Source organism: Nannospalax galili, unplaced genomic scaffold, assembly GCF_000622305.1.
Source record: "Nannospalax galili isolate Female #2095 unplaced genomic scaffold, S.galili_v1.0 scaffold286, whole genome shotgun sequence".
Taxonomy (NCBI): domain Eukaryota; kingdom Metazoa; phylum Chordata; class Mammalia; order Rodentia; family Spalacidae; genus Nannospalax; species Nannospalax galili.
This window is the reverse complement of record NW_008359442.1, coordinates 3,391,302-3,403,658: the sequence shown is the minus strand read 5'-3', so window position 1 is coordinate 3,403,658 and position 12,357 is coordinate 3,391,302. Positions and strand designations below refer to the sequence as shown.

Here is a 12,357-nt window from a genome sequence, read left to right as displayed (position 1 = left end):
GTTGGGCGTCGTGGCACACATTTTCAATTCCAGCACTCCAAAGCCGGGTCTCCATGGTGAGTTCCAGGTCACCTGGGGGCACAAGGGAGGCCCTGTCTCCCAAAGACAAAAACAAAAACAAACAAAAAGCAAAAAAAATACCCTAATGGAGTAAAGTACAAATCTACGAAACTAACCAAGCTACCATATTACTACCGTGTCTAAAAAAAAAAAAAAAAAAAAACTACATTAGTAGCGATAAAATAAATGTATTCACATAGCAATTCAAATGTAAACTGTCTCTGCCCATTTGTTAGAGCTCTTATATGCATAATTCTCCCAATTTATGAAAACAAATACTCTGCATTGTATTGGACATTTATTTTATAAAATAAAACCAAAATCAAAAGATTAACATTTCTTTTTTTTCCTTTTAGGTCTTTTTGAGATAGGGTCTCCCTGTAGCCCCAGCTGAACTTGCTATGTAGACCAAGCTGGCCTTGAACTCACAGATATCCCCCTGCCTCTCTGCCTTGTGACTGCTGGGATTAAAGGCATGTGCCACCATGCCTGGAAGTATACTTCTTTATGAAGTAACAACACACCAGTTCTTACACTGCTAGTGATGAATTCACAAATACTTATCTTCCTTCCAATTTTGCACTTCCTACTAAAGTGGTGGCATACTCCTTTAGCCCTAGCACTTGGATCTCTGAGTTCAAGACCAGCTTTGTCTACACAGTGAATTCCAGGCCAGCTGGGGCTACAGGGAGACCCTCTTTCAAAAACGACCACCCCCCCACAAAAAAAAAAAACAAAAAAACTTTACCCATCTTCAGCACATGGGAGGCTCAGGCTAGCTAGAGACCAGCTTGGACTACATAGGAAGAGTCTGTTTCAAAAATCAAAAACCCAAACTCTACAAAACTAAAATTTCTTTCTCCAGTACCAAGTAGAAATGGATGAGGCGAGTAAAGAGCCTTTTACCTTTGAAGCAAAAAGACAAGGGGAGGTGGGGCGTGGTGGCACATACCTTTGAGTCCAGCAATCGGGAGGCAGAGGCAGGCAGATCTCTGTGAGTTCAAGAACAGCCCAGACTACATAGTGGGGCTACAGGGAGACCCTGTCTCAAAAAGATTAAAACAAATAATGTTAAGCACATGGCACTCTAAGTAGTGTTTTTAACAAGGATAAACACATAGGGCACATAGTCTCAACTCTGAAAAACGGTTAACAAATGAAGCAACCTTTCATTTTCCACTAAAAAAGTCACCTAAAAATAGTATGAGTACATGCTGTAAAATGACAAAACTATTTCAAATGTATCAAAAAATACATCTAATATACTGTCATGGTAGCTCACATCTTTAATCCTAGCACTCAGGAGCCAGAGACAGGAGGATTGTGAGTTCAAGACGAGCCTGGGCTACACAGTGAGTTAGGCTAGCCAGAGCTACATAGGAGAATGTCTACAGACAAGGACAATGTACTGCATACTGGGCCCGGTGTGGTGGCGCATTACTTTAATCCCAGCACTTGGGAGGCAGACACAGGCAGACCTCTGTGAGTTCAGGCCCAGCCTGGTCTATATAGTGAGTTCCAGGCCAAAAGGGGGTACAGGGAGACCCTGTCTCAAAGAAAAAAAAAATCTGAGACAAATACTCGAAACCTTATCTATTCTAAAAAAGCAGGTCATAAAAAATGGTTCTTTGTAAGCTAACCCGTGTTTGGAAATAATTTTTTTAAGTAACAATTTTATTACTTGACTATAAAAGTTTAAATTGCTGTCTGTTATACTAGTGTGCCAAAAGAATGTCAAACAGAGTTGGCCTTGGCTGGCACACACCTTTAATTCCAGAGGCAGAGGCAGGAGGATCTCTATGAGATCCAGGCCAGCCTTGTTGACATATTGAATTCAGGTCAGCTGGGGTTACAAAGAGGCCCTGTATGAAACCCGCCCCCCCAAAAAAATTATACTGTTTTTGGAGACAGCATCTCCAAAGCTGAGATAGTTATTTCCCCAGTGTAGGAGCTAGAGATGTGTACCATACACCTAGATTTTCAAAGCTGCAGTTTATAATATATAGGTAACCTGAATGGAAACAAAGTAGCAAATCAATGCTGTACTTTACAGTATATTTTGTATAGTGGAGGTTACAGCCCCATGTGTCAAACACTTCATGCCACTAAGCACCAATCTTAGTCAGAGATAGACATGGAAGAAATTCCTGCCTGTAAAAAGCACTGCCTATAAACCTAGTACAGACAGGAATATTTAAGAAAAAAATGTGAAACTTCTGTGAAACACCTCAGAGCTCTCATCTCAGAGCCTTGGAGGAATAGAAGTGTGTATTGGGTGCAAAATCTGAGGAAATCTGGTACAGGGAAATGGCTGCTGGCTTGGAAATAGAACTGTTCTATAATTAGAAACATGAAAAAAGTAAGCAAAGATGGAGAAGTCAAAGATCTTACAGAAAACTCCACAGCTGTCACATCCCTAGACAAATATAATTTCTTACTATGTGCAAAATATGGATCCTAAAATTTATAGACAAGTATTCCAATCCAAACCCATCAAAGTTTTTTTTCAAGAGACAGAGAGAATTAGAGTTCTAGAACTGGTCACACAACAAAAAATGCCTTTGAATTGCCCAAGTCTAAGTAGCACATCTAGGATGCAACCTCTACATCTAAGGCTCATAGAACATAGAACAAGAGATGAAGAGAACACTAATACATCTTTCAACTCTCATCAATGAAGTTCCTTCATGCAACAGAGGGCCAGGAACACAAAAGGCCACAAATGGCCAACATGCAGAGATTAAGAGTCTGCAGAGTGTGGGACCTTGGACAGGACTCCTATATTAAAATCTACCCAGGGCTCCAGGACCATTGTGGAAGAGAGGGCAGAAAGATTGTAAGAGCTAGGGAGGAGGTGCATGACCGTATGGAAATAGTCCTACAGGCTCCTGGGACCCTTCTCATAGGATCCTACAGCAATGGTGTCAGCATACACAAGACCCATGCAAACTTAAGCAGACAAAAACCTAGCACAGAACTATAGAAATGAGCAGCAGGCCCTGATCTTAGCCGAAGAATTATTGGCAGCTGATTACTGCTGGGAGAGGAATAGCTGATCTTCTTAAAGGGAAGGACTCTAGATAGGCTGACTAGATCCCAGTGGATGAACTTGCATTGAGGGACAACTGAGGACCCTAACTTTACATAATATGCCTTAACACAAATGACAAGAATGTATAAACTCCAGTGGGGGAGGGGGCTGTGGGAGGGTGCCAAAGGGGAAGGGGGTATAAAGATTTTCTGTATGAAATACACAAAAATTCAATAAAAAACTAAAATAGAAAGCAAAGAATGTTTAGTAATAAGAAAGCATGATTAACTGAAGCAAAAAAACCCCCAAACCTTTGACTGCTGGAACATTAAGAGGTGGCAAATTCCTGAATCTTTAAACCACATTAGGAAAGCATGAGGTGGGGCTGGAAGGCGTAGCTCAATGGCTATGTGTATGTTTCGGAGTGGTGCTTGAACCCAGTGCTTCACAAATTCTAAGCATGCACTCCACCAGACTAATCTCCAGTCTCATGGGGCTTTTTAAAGATGTATTTTTAAGTATTTATTATTTTTATTTTATGTGTGTAAGTGTATTGCCTGAATGTATTTAAGTGTATTCGTCATGCAATGCCTGCAGAGGTCAGAAGAGGGCGTTGGATTCCTCTGGAACCAGAGTAACGTGTGGTTGTTAGCTGCCATGTGGTAATCAAACCAGGTCCTCTACAAGAGCAGCCAGTGCTCTTAACTGCTGAGCCTATCTCTCCAGCCCCTATTTTTATTATGTATATGGTGAGGTATGTGCGTGTGAGTGCAGGTGCCTGAGGCCATAGGTGTCAGATCTCCCCTGGAACCAAAGTTAACGGGCACTTATGAGCTGCCCGATCCAGGTGCTGGGAACCAAACTTGGGGCCTCTACAAGAGTAGCAAATGCTCTTTGTTTTTAAGATTTTACTTACTTTTATGTGTATGAGTATTTTGCCTACATGTAGATAATTGTACCTATGTCATGAAATGCCCTTAGAGGACAGAAGAGGACATCAGATCCCCTGGAACTGGAGTTACAGAAGGTTGTCAGCCTCCACGTGGGTGCTAAGAACTGAACCTGGGTCCTCTGTAAGAGTAGCCAGTGTTCTTAACCACTGGGCCACCTCTCCAGCCCAAGAGCAGCAAATGCTCTTAACCATTAAGCCATTTCCATAACTCTGTAGTGGAATTCTTTATCCCTAGCACTAGTCTTTATTTACTTTAAAATTTTTATTTTTATTTTACATGTATGAATGTTTTGCCTACATGTATATATCACATGCATGCAGTGCCAGTGGAGGCCAGAAGAGGGTATCAGATCCCTTAGAACTGGAGTTACAGTTGTTAGCCACATGTGGGTGCTGAGAAATGAACCAGGTCCTTTCCAAGAGCAGCCAGTGCTCTTAATCACTGAGCCATCTCTCCAGTCTCACTAGTATTTAATGTTCACTCATGCTACATTTTTATTTCTTTTTATTTCTTAAATAAAATGTGGTTTGGGGGCTGGAGAGATGGCTCAGTGGTTAAGAGCACTAGCTGCTCTTTCAGAGGACTTTTTTCAAATCCCAAACCCACATGGCACCTAACAACTGTCCTTAACTCCAGTTCAAGGGGATCCAATGCCCTCTTCTAATCTCCATGGGCACTGTATGACATGGGTGCACTGACATACATGCAGGCAATATACTCATACACAGTAAAAAAAAAAAAAAAAGATGTTTATAAAATGTGGCTTGGTCTTTTTTCTTTTAAATCTAAACAAATTTAGTTAGTAGATGCAAAAATCTGAATACTATTGTTGTTTCCATAGTACAATCTGTACAAGTTGCATGTCTGAAACAGGTTGTTTTATATAATTATTTCTCTTTTAAGGTTAAAGTAATATTTATGTTTTTAAAAATTTATTATTAGTGTGTGTGTGCATGATGTGGGGACAGGGTGGGTGCTAGTTGTACATGAAGAGGTCAGAGCACAACTTCGTGAAGTGGTTCTCTCCTTCCACCTTTACATGAGGAACCCCTAGAATCAAACTCAGGTCATCAGGCTTGCATCATTAGGTAGCAAAGTGTTTATCCACTAAGCCATCTCTCCAGTACCACAGTACTATTTATATTTATTTTTGTCACTGAGTGTAGTTAATGAGTAGGGGTATTGTGCTACACTCGCACCTTTACATTATTTGTCAGGATCATTTTAGCATAGTTAATTACAAAAAGCAGAATGGACTGCTCAATTAGAGTTGAAGTCACTGTATTAAACCAGTGCCTCAGGCATGCTAAGCATGTTCCCCATTAAGCAGACTTCAGTCAGTGTCTCTGTAAGAGCCAGACCTAGGAGGCACCACCTTTAATCCCAGCACACAGGAGGCAGAGACAGGGGAATCTCTGTGAGATGCAGGCCAGCCTGGTCTACATAGGGAATTCCAGGTCAGCTGGGGCGACAGGGAGACCCTGTCTTAAAAAGACCAAAAAAGAAAAAAGAAAAGAAAAGCCCCCGGTAGGACTTTAAAGGAGCGCCTCTGCAAGTCCTAGGGTGATAAGATACTTCAAGAAGAAACAGTGAGCACAGTGAAAACCAGGGCTAGAACCCAGTAAGCACCCATAGGGCACTAACCGAAAACCTCTAAGCAAACAGTTGGTATCACTAAAGAAGTCACAGACATTTATTATTCACCATAAAGGGCTTTAAAAGAAGTGGTTACCTTTCCAAAGGTAACCTGTCAGGCAGGAAGTACGATGCTTGGTTATGAAGCATCAAGAAGAATGAAGAATAGGGAATTTCTAAAAAAAACTGCCTTCCCTCACCATTCACCTATTCACAGAAGGAAAACAAAACCAACCTCAGTGGGATTTCAGGAAGACTGAACATAACTTGAATTGTCTCAGAAATCTATGAAATAGTAATGCCAGTCATAAATTCCCTAAGTTCCTACTTAAAGAAGGCTTGGCCAATCCAAGCAACACTTCCCAAATAAGAAATAATACTCAAAAGGCTTCTGGCTTCTTTACAATGCTTTCATACTGTCTTAATAAAAATTTGTAAAAATCATGTTTGTACAATTATACCACTCACTTTCATAGTAAATTTTAGTACTTGTATGGTTGGAAAGTTTCCTAATTTTAAGAAATGAAGCCCTAGCAAAATAAATGACTTCTGGCCACTCTACTGGTACCACTGTCCAAAATCCAATTGAGGCACAAGTTCATGATCACCTAGTCATTAAACCCTTTCCATCTGTATTTCATTCTTCACTAAGTCTATGATCTGAAAAATCTCTAAAGAGTCTATCAATTTCAGTCCTTTGCAAAAAGTCACACTAGCTGACCTAAATGAAGTCTTTGATTAGATGTCAACATGTCCAACTATGAGAGAAACCACACACAATTCTTTAAAGACATAATTTGTGAAAGAGGAAATAAAAATTAATATAGGCACATGAAATAATGTCCTTCATGAATGGCCTGTAAGAGGAAGCAATGATTAAGACCTGAAGAACAAGCTGGGTATGGTACATTAGGTCTGCAATCTCAGCACTTGCAAACTGAAGCGAGAGGACTGCAAAGCCCAGGCATTTAATCCTAGCACTTGGGAGACAGAGGCTGGCAGATCTCTTTGAGATCTCTCTTTGAGATCGCTTGGCCAGTTCCTGGCTAGCAAGGCCTGCACAGTGAGACCCTGTCTCAAAACAACAAAACAAAAAAGGGGTGGGGGGAGGGTAGCAATGTCAAGTTTAAATAGAAATGAGCACATTAAAGTATCTATTTGCCTGCTTATTTCTCAAATAACCTGTATTCTTTGATTGTGTTTGGTCCCCTAGAACAAGTATTCCCATAGAAGCACTTTAACAGAAATACTTACTTAGGAAACCAATTTAATCCCAGGTGCTCTGTCTTGGAATATAATATTCTTTCTACCATGTCATAAAGTGGTCTCCAAGGTAACTCTAAATCATCTCTTGAAAGAAGTTCCTTTTTCCTAATTAAAAAAAGGATAGTTATGCATGAATGTGTGTAGAGATCTGTGGTTATCATATACACTACGCTCGGGACAACTCAAACACCAGGCAGCACTAGTTAAAGGGGACATTTAAATTTTTGCTCTAGATGACCTCCCTATTTTTCTACACGAAGTATGTAGTACTTAAATTGTTTCTGACCTTGTACTGGATACAAGGATAGCTCATATCCTGAGCAGAGCAAACAATTAGCATAAAACAACCAGACAGCACTCAGTTGGATATGTACAAAAGCTTCATGGAGAAAATAAAATTTTAATCAAAACATACAATTAGACTTAGTTGATCTTCTCCCAAATCTGTTCTTTTTCATTAAAGTCTGAAGAAACAAAATCTTACGAGAAAATCATAAGAAGTGGACTTACTTTAATAAGTTGATCAAGAGACGGGCAAATCCTTGCATCATGCTGATTTCCAGTTTTGGAATTGATACCAGCTCATACAATAACTTAATAAAAAGAACATGATCTTCTTTGCTAAATTTTCTCCCATAAAGTCGGATATACCTGTAGGAGAAAAATAAAGCCTTTAAAAGAGGTAAGGCTACACACTTGTGCTCCTCAATGCCTCACCATACTAAAAGAGGAAACAAGCTAATGTTTGTTGGGAGGGGTAAATGGAGTAGATGTGCAATACATTGCTCAGCCTATAAAAAGGAAGGAAATCACAGGCCTAGAGAGCTGCTTCAGCAGGTAAAGGCACCTGCTGCCAAGCATGATGACTTGAATTCAATCCCCAAAACCCACAGAACAAAATTCAATCCCATGAACAGAAAGAAATGACTCCTGCAAGCTGTCTCTGACCTCCATTCACACTCCCCCAAACACATGCATACACATGAAATAATAAAATGTGAAGAATTAAAAAGAAAATCCTGTAATATGTGACAACCTGAATAAACCTTGACTGAATTAAGCCAATCACAAAAAAACCCCAATACCACACAGTTTCATTCACGTGGTATATCTAAAGCAATCAGACTCAAAACAGAAAGTAGAATGGGAGCTGGCAATCGTTAAGAGAGAATGGTAGCCATTACTCAATTGGTACAGAGTTTGAGTCATGAAAGATGAAAAAGTTGCAGACACCTATTTATAGCATATATATAATTGACAAACCTTCATTATACACTGAAAAAATGTCAAAAGAAGCCAGGCATGGTGGCACATGTCTATAATCCCAGCACTTGGGAAGTGGATGCAGGAGGATCAGGAACTCAAGACCAGCCTGACCTATATGAGATCCTATCTCAAAAGACCTCCTTGGAACTGGAGAGATGGTTCAGTGGTTAAGAGCACTGGCTGCTCTTGCAGAGGACCCAGGTTCAGATCCCAGCTGCCACATGACTGCTGACAACCATCCATAAGTCCAGTTCCTGGGGCTCCTATGCCCTCTTCTGACCTCCATGGTCATTGCACAGCATGAGTGCATCTACCTACATGTAGGCATTACATTCATACACATAAAATAAAAATAATAAATAAAAAAATATCAAAGACCTCTTTGTCCCAAAACTGTTAAGAGGGAAAATTTATTATACATGCCTTTAAAAACAAAAAACCTAGAGCCCAAATAGATGTGGTAGACATCATAAATTTAAATACTATTAAGCATTTTATATTTATAATCAAAGAATTACTCCATATTTTAATCAAGAAGATTATCAAATATTTTAATAATAAAGTCAGTTAAAACATTGCTGTATTATAGGATCACGCCTCCACCACTGGGATTTAATGTAAGGACTGACACATTCTACCAATGAGTTATATCTCCAGTCCCCCCAACCTTTTTTGGCACCGCCATAATCTCAGTACTCCAAAAGGCAGGAGTCCGGTCACAAGTTCATAGCCAGTCTGGTTTTACACAGCAAGCTCCAGGACAGTCAGGGCTGCAGAGTGACATGCTGCCTAAAAAACTAAAACAAACAAGGGGCTGGAGTGATGGCTCAGCAGTTAAGAGTACTGGCCGCTCTTCCAGAGGACCAGCATTTGAGTCTCAGCACCCACATGGTGCCTAACAACCATCCTTAACTCCAGGGGCTCCAATGCTCTCTTCGGGCCTTCGAGGGCTTCACACGACACAGGTATACTTACATATAGACAAAACACCCTTAAACATAAAATTTTAAAAAAATGTCTACATATATTTAAATTAATAGTTTATGTCAAACATATTTTCAACTTCTAACTTTATCGAAACCATGTGGTCAAAAGCCCAGCAATAAGCAAATTTAAGAAAAGGGTACTTCTTCCTTTTTTTTGGTAGACAGGGTCTCACTATTAGCTCTGCCTGGCCCTGTCTGGCCTAGAACTCATTATGTAGACCAGGCTGGCTTCCAATTCATAGAGATCCTCCTGCCTCTGCCTCTGCCTCTTGGGTGAGTGCTGGGGTTAAAGGTGTGTGCCACCATACCCAGAGTGCTCCTTAAATACAATAAGTCACAGTATATTAAAGGAATAAAAAGTAACTAATCTAAAACTTATTTATAACAAAGGACTGGATATGTAAAGTCATAAACCCTGTGGTGAAGGTCACTGACAGATTTTAAAAGACCTAAGTAAAAAGAAGAAAGATCATTATTATTCCTCACCTTGGCTAAAATAAAACTGAGCTTATATTCAAATCTCAAAGTTGGAGAACCTAAAGTGCTTTCCTATCTTATATAAAGACCTTAAAATTTTTGGTCTATTAGGGATGCTTCCTTTTCCTTTGCAGGCTGGATTTATTCAGCTCTTTTCTGTCATTTCAAGGTGTGATGCCATACTCTCCACTCTTCTTCTTCTATCAAAATGTACAGTATACAAGAAAGATGATCCAGACCTAAGCAGATTTCATATCTGATTCTGTAATTACTATAAACGTTGCTTAACCATCCTAGACTGGCAAAGCACATGATCAGTGAAGATAACATATAAACACTCTAAACCAGGTATAGTGGCACATACATCCCTGCAGTAAGAGGGAGGTTGAAGAAGACTGAGAATTCCAGGCTAGTCTAGGCTACACATAACAGGGCCTGTTTCAAACAAACAAGAAAACCAAAAGACCCTAAGCCACCAGGGTGTAAGATAAACGAGTTCACAACCTCTTGAAGCCTCTCCCTTGCTTTCACTCTAAATTTAGTAAAAGCTAAATGAAAATACACTATACTTTTAAAATACACCCATCTATCAGATATAAATAAAACAAGAGTTCAAAGAAATATTTTCTGCTTTTGATGACTTCAGATGCCCCTCTGTGCTCCCTCTGTGCGCCCCCTGTATTTAGAATGCTTCTGTAGAAAGAGCAGAGAAAACTGAGAGACTGATATGACAGTTACAGCCCACTGCTTTGACTGCAGTAGGCACAATACGTTAAACATGTAAAATTCACAAAATCCAAATTTTAATACTATATGAAAACATCAATGAAAGGGCTAGAGCTCAAAAGACTAGAGTTGCTGACAATGCTAAAGATTTTAAAAGAATTTCTCAGAAATCTCTTTTATTTCCCCTAAATCTCTGCCAATCAGCAATTCTTTCTTGACTTTTCTCAAAATGTAGTATAAGAAATCTTTCTAAAGAATACAAAAAAAATCAGCCGGGCATGGTGGCACAGGCCTTTAAACCCAGTACTCCAGAGGCAGAGGCAGGTGGATCTCTGTGAGTTCAAGATCAGCCTGGTCTACATAGTGTTTCAAGCCAGCTGAGGCTACAGGGAGACCCTGTCTCAAAAAAGACCAGAAAAAGAAAAAAAAAACCAAAAAAACAAGTGGGGGCTAGAAAGATGGATCAGCGGTTTAAGAACACTGTCTGCTCTTGCAGAAGATGCAGGCTCAATTCCTAACACTCACATGGTGGTTAATGATTGTCCTTCACTCCAGTCTCAGGGGACCCAACACCATCTTCTGACCTCTGTGGGCACAGTATGACCATGACACAGATGCACTTACATACATGCAGGCAATACACACATACACATAACATAAAAAGAATACAAAAAGTACTAACCATAAAAAGAAAAATGTGTTATGGTGTCTTTGGGCTGGGGAGATAGTTCAGTTGGTAAAGTGCTTGCTTGCTATGAAAACAGAGTTCAATCTCCAGAACCCAAGTTTAAAAAGAAGGGTGGTGGTGGAGGTTGGAAAGATGACTCAGCAGTTACAATTGCCACTACTCTTGCAGAGGACTAGGTTCAATTCCCACTCACATGGCAGCTAACAACTGGCCCTAACTCCAAGGAATCGGATGCCCTCTTTTGACCTCCACCAGCTCTGCACGACACAGGTGCACTTACATACATGCAAGCAATACACTCATTCCCATAAAATAAAATAAAGTATTTTTTAAAGTGGGGGAGCTTGAGAGATGGCTCAGCAGTTACGAGCACTGGCTTGCAGAGGACCCGGGTGTGGAGAGCCACAGCCTCCGCCGCCATTACAAGATGGCGCCGGTATCCGGACCTTCTTAACAGTAAACATCCTGCTGCGCCCATAAGGGGCGTGCACAAGAGCCTGCTCTCCCTCGCCTCCTCCCGTGGCGTGATCTCCAGCAACCAATCCGCTTCTTATACGTCATAGATGGGACCTTTAGACTATATAAGCAACCGCTCTCCCACTTCTCGGCGTCTTCGGTCTTTAAGCTTCTAAGAGTGTAAGATGCGCATACAATAAACTGCTGCAGAAGGATCCTGACTTGTCCTCCCGCATCGTTCTTGCCGGCGAGACGGAAAGCGGTCGGGGACACATGACTAAGAGGGCAGGTGACACAACCATGTGCACGTCAGAGAGGGCAGGTGACACGACCATGTGCCTATCAGAGAGGGCAGGTGACATTACCATTTGCACGACAGAGGGGCCATGTGACACGAACCTCTGCACGTCAGAGGGGGAGGTGCTTGACCATCTGCACATTAGTGGGGGCAGGTGACATGACCATCTTTATGGCAGGAGGGCAGGTGACACGACCATCTGCACGTCAGAGGGGCAGGTGCATGAGCATCTACACGTCAGAGTAGGCAGATGACACGACCATCTTTATGGCACAGAGGGCAGGTGACACGACCATGTGCCTATCAGAGAGGGCAGGTGACACTACCATTTGCACGTCAGAGGGGCCATGTGACGTGAACCTCTGCACGTCAGAGGGGGAGGTGCTTGACCATCTGCACATTAGTGGGGGCAGGTGACATGACCATCTTTATGGCAGGAGGGCAGGTGACACGACCATCTGCACGTCAGAGGGGCAGGTGCATGAGCATCTACACGTCAGAGTAGGCAGATGACA

At 41.2% G+C, this 12,357-nt stretch overlaps 1 protein-coding gene across 1 annotated transcript in view; it reads right to left on the bottom strand.

The window, feature by feature from the left end:
* The window catches only part of Psme4 (proteasome activator subunit 4), a 116,867-nt gene that overhangs the window by 83,281 nt on the left and 21,229 nt on the right, over positions 1–12,357 (bottom strand). The window contains exons 2-3 of the mRNA XM_008823016.2: positions 7,456–7,596; positions 6,934–7,050 (exon numbers count right to left, since the gene is read on the bottom strand). Coding sequence (XP_008821238.1) covers positions 6,934–7,050; positions 7,456–7,596 — 258 coding nt within the window. The remainder of the gene's footprint in view (positions 1–6,933; positions 7,051–7,455; positions 7,597–12,357) is intronic.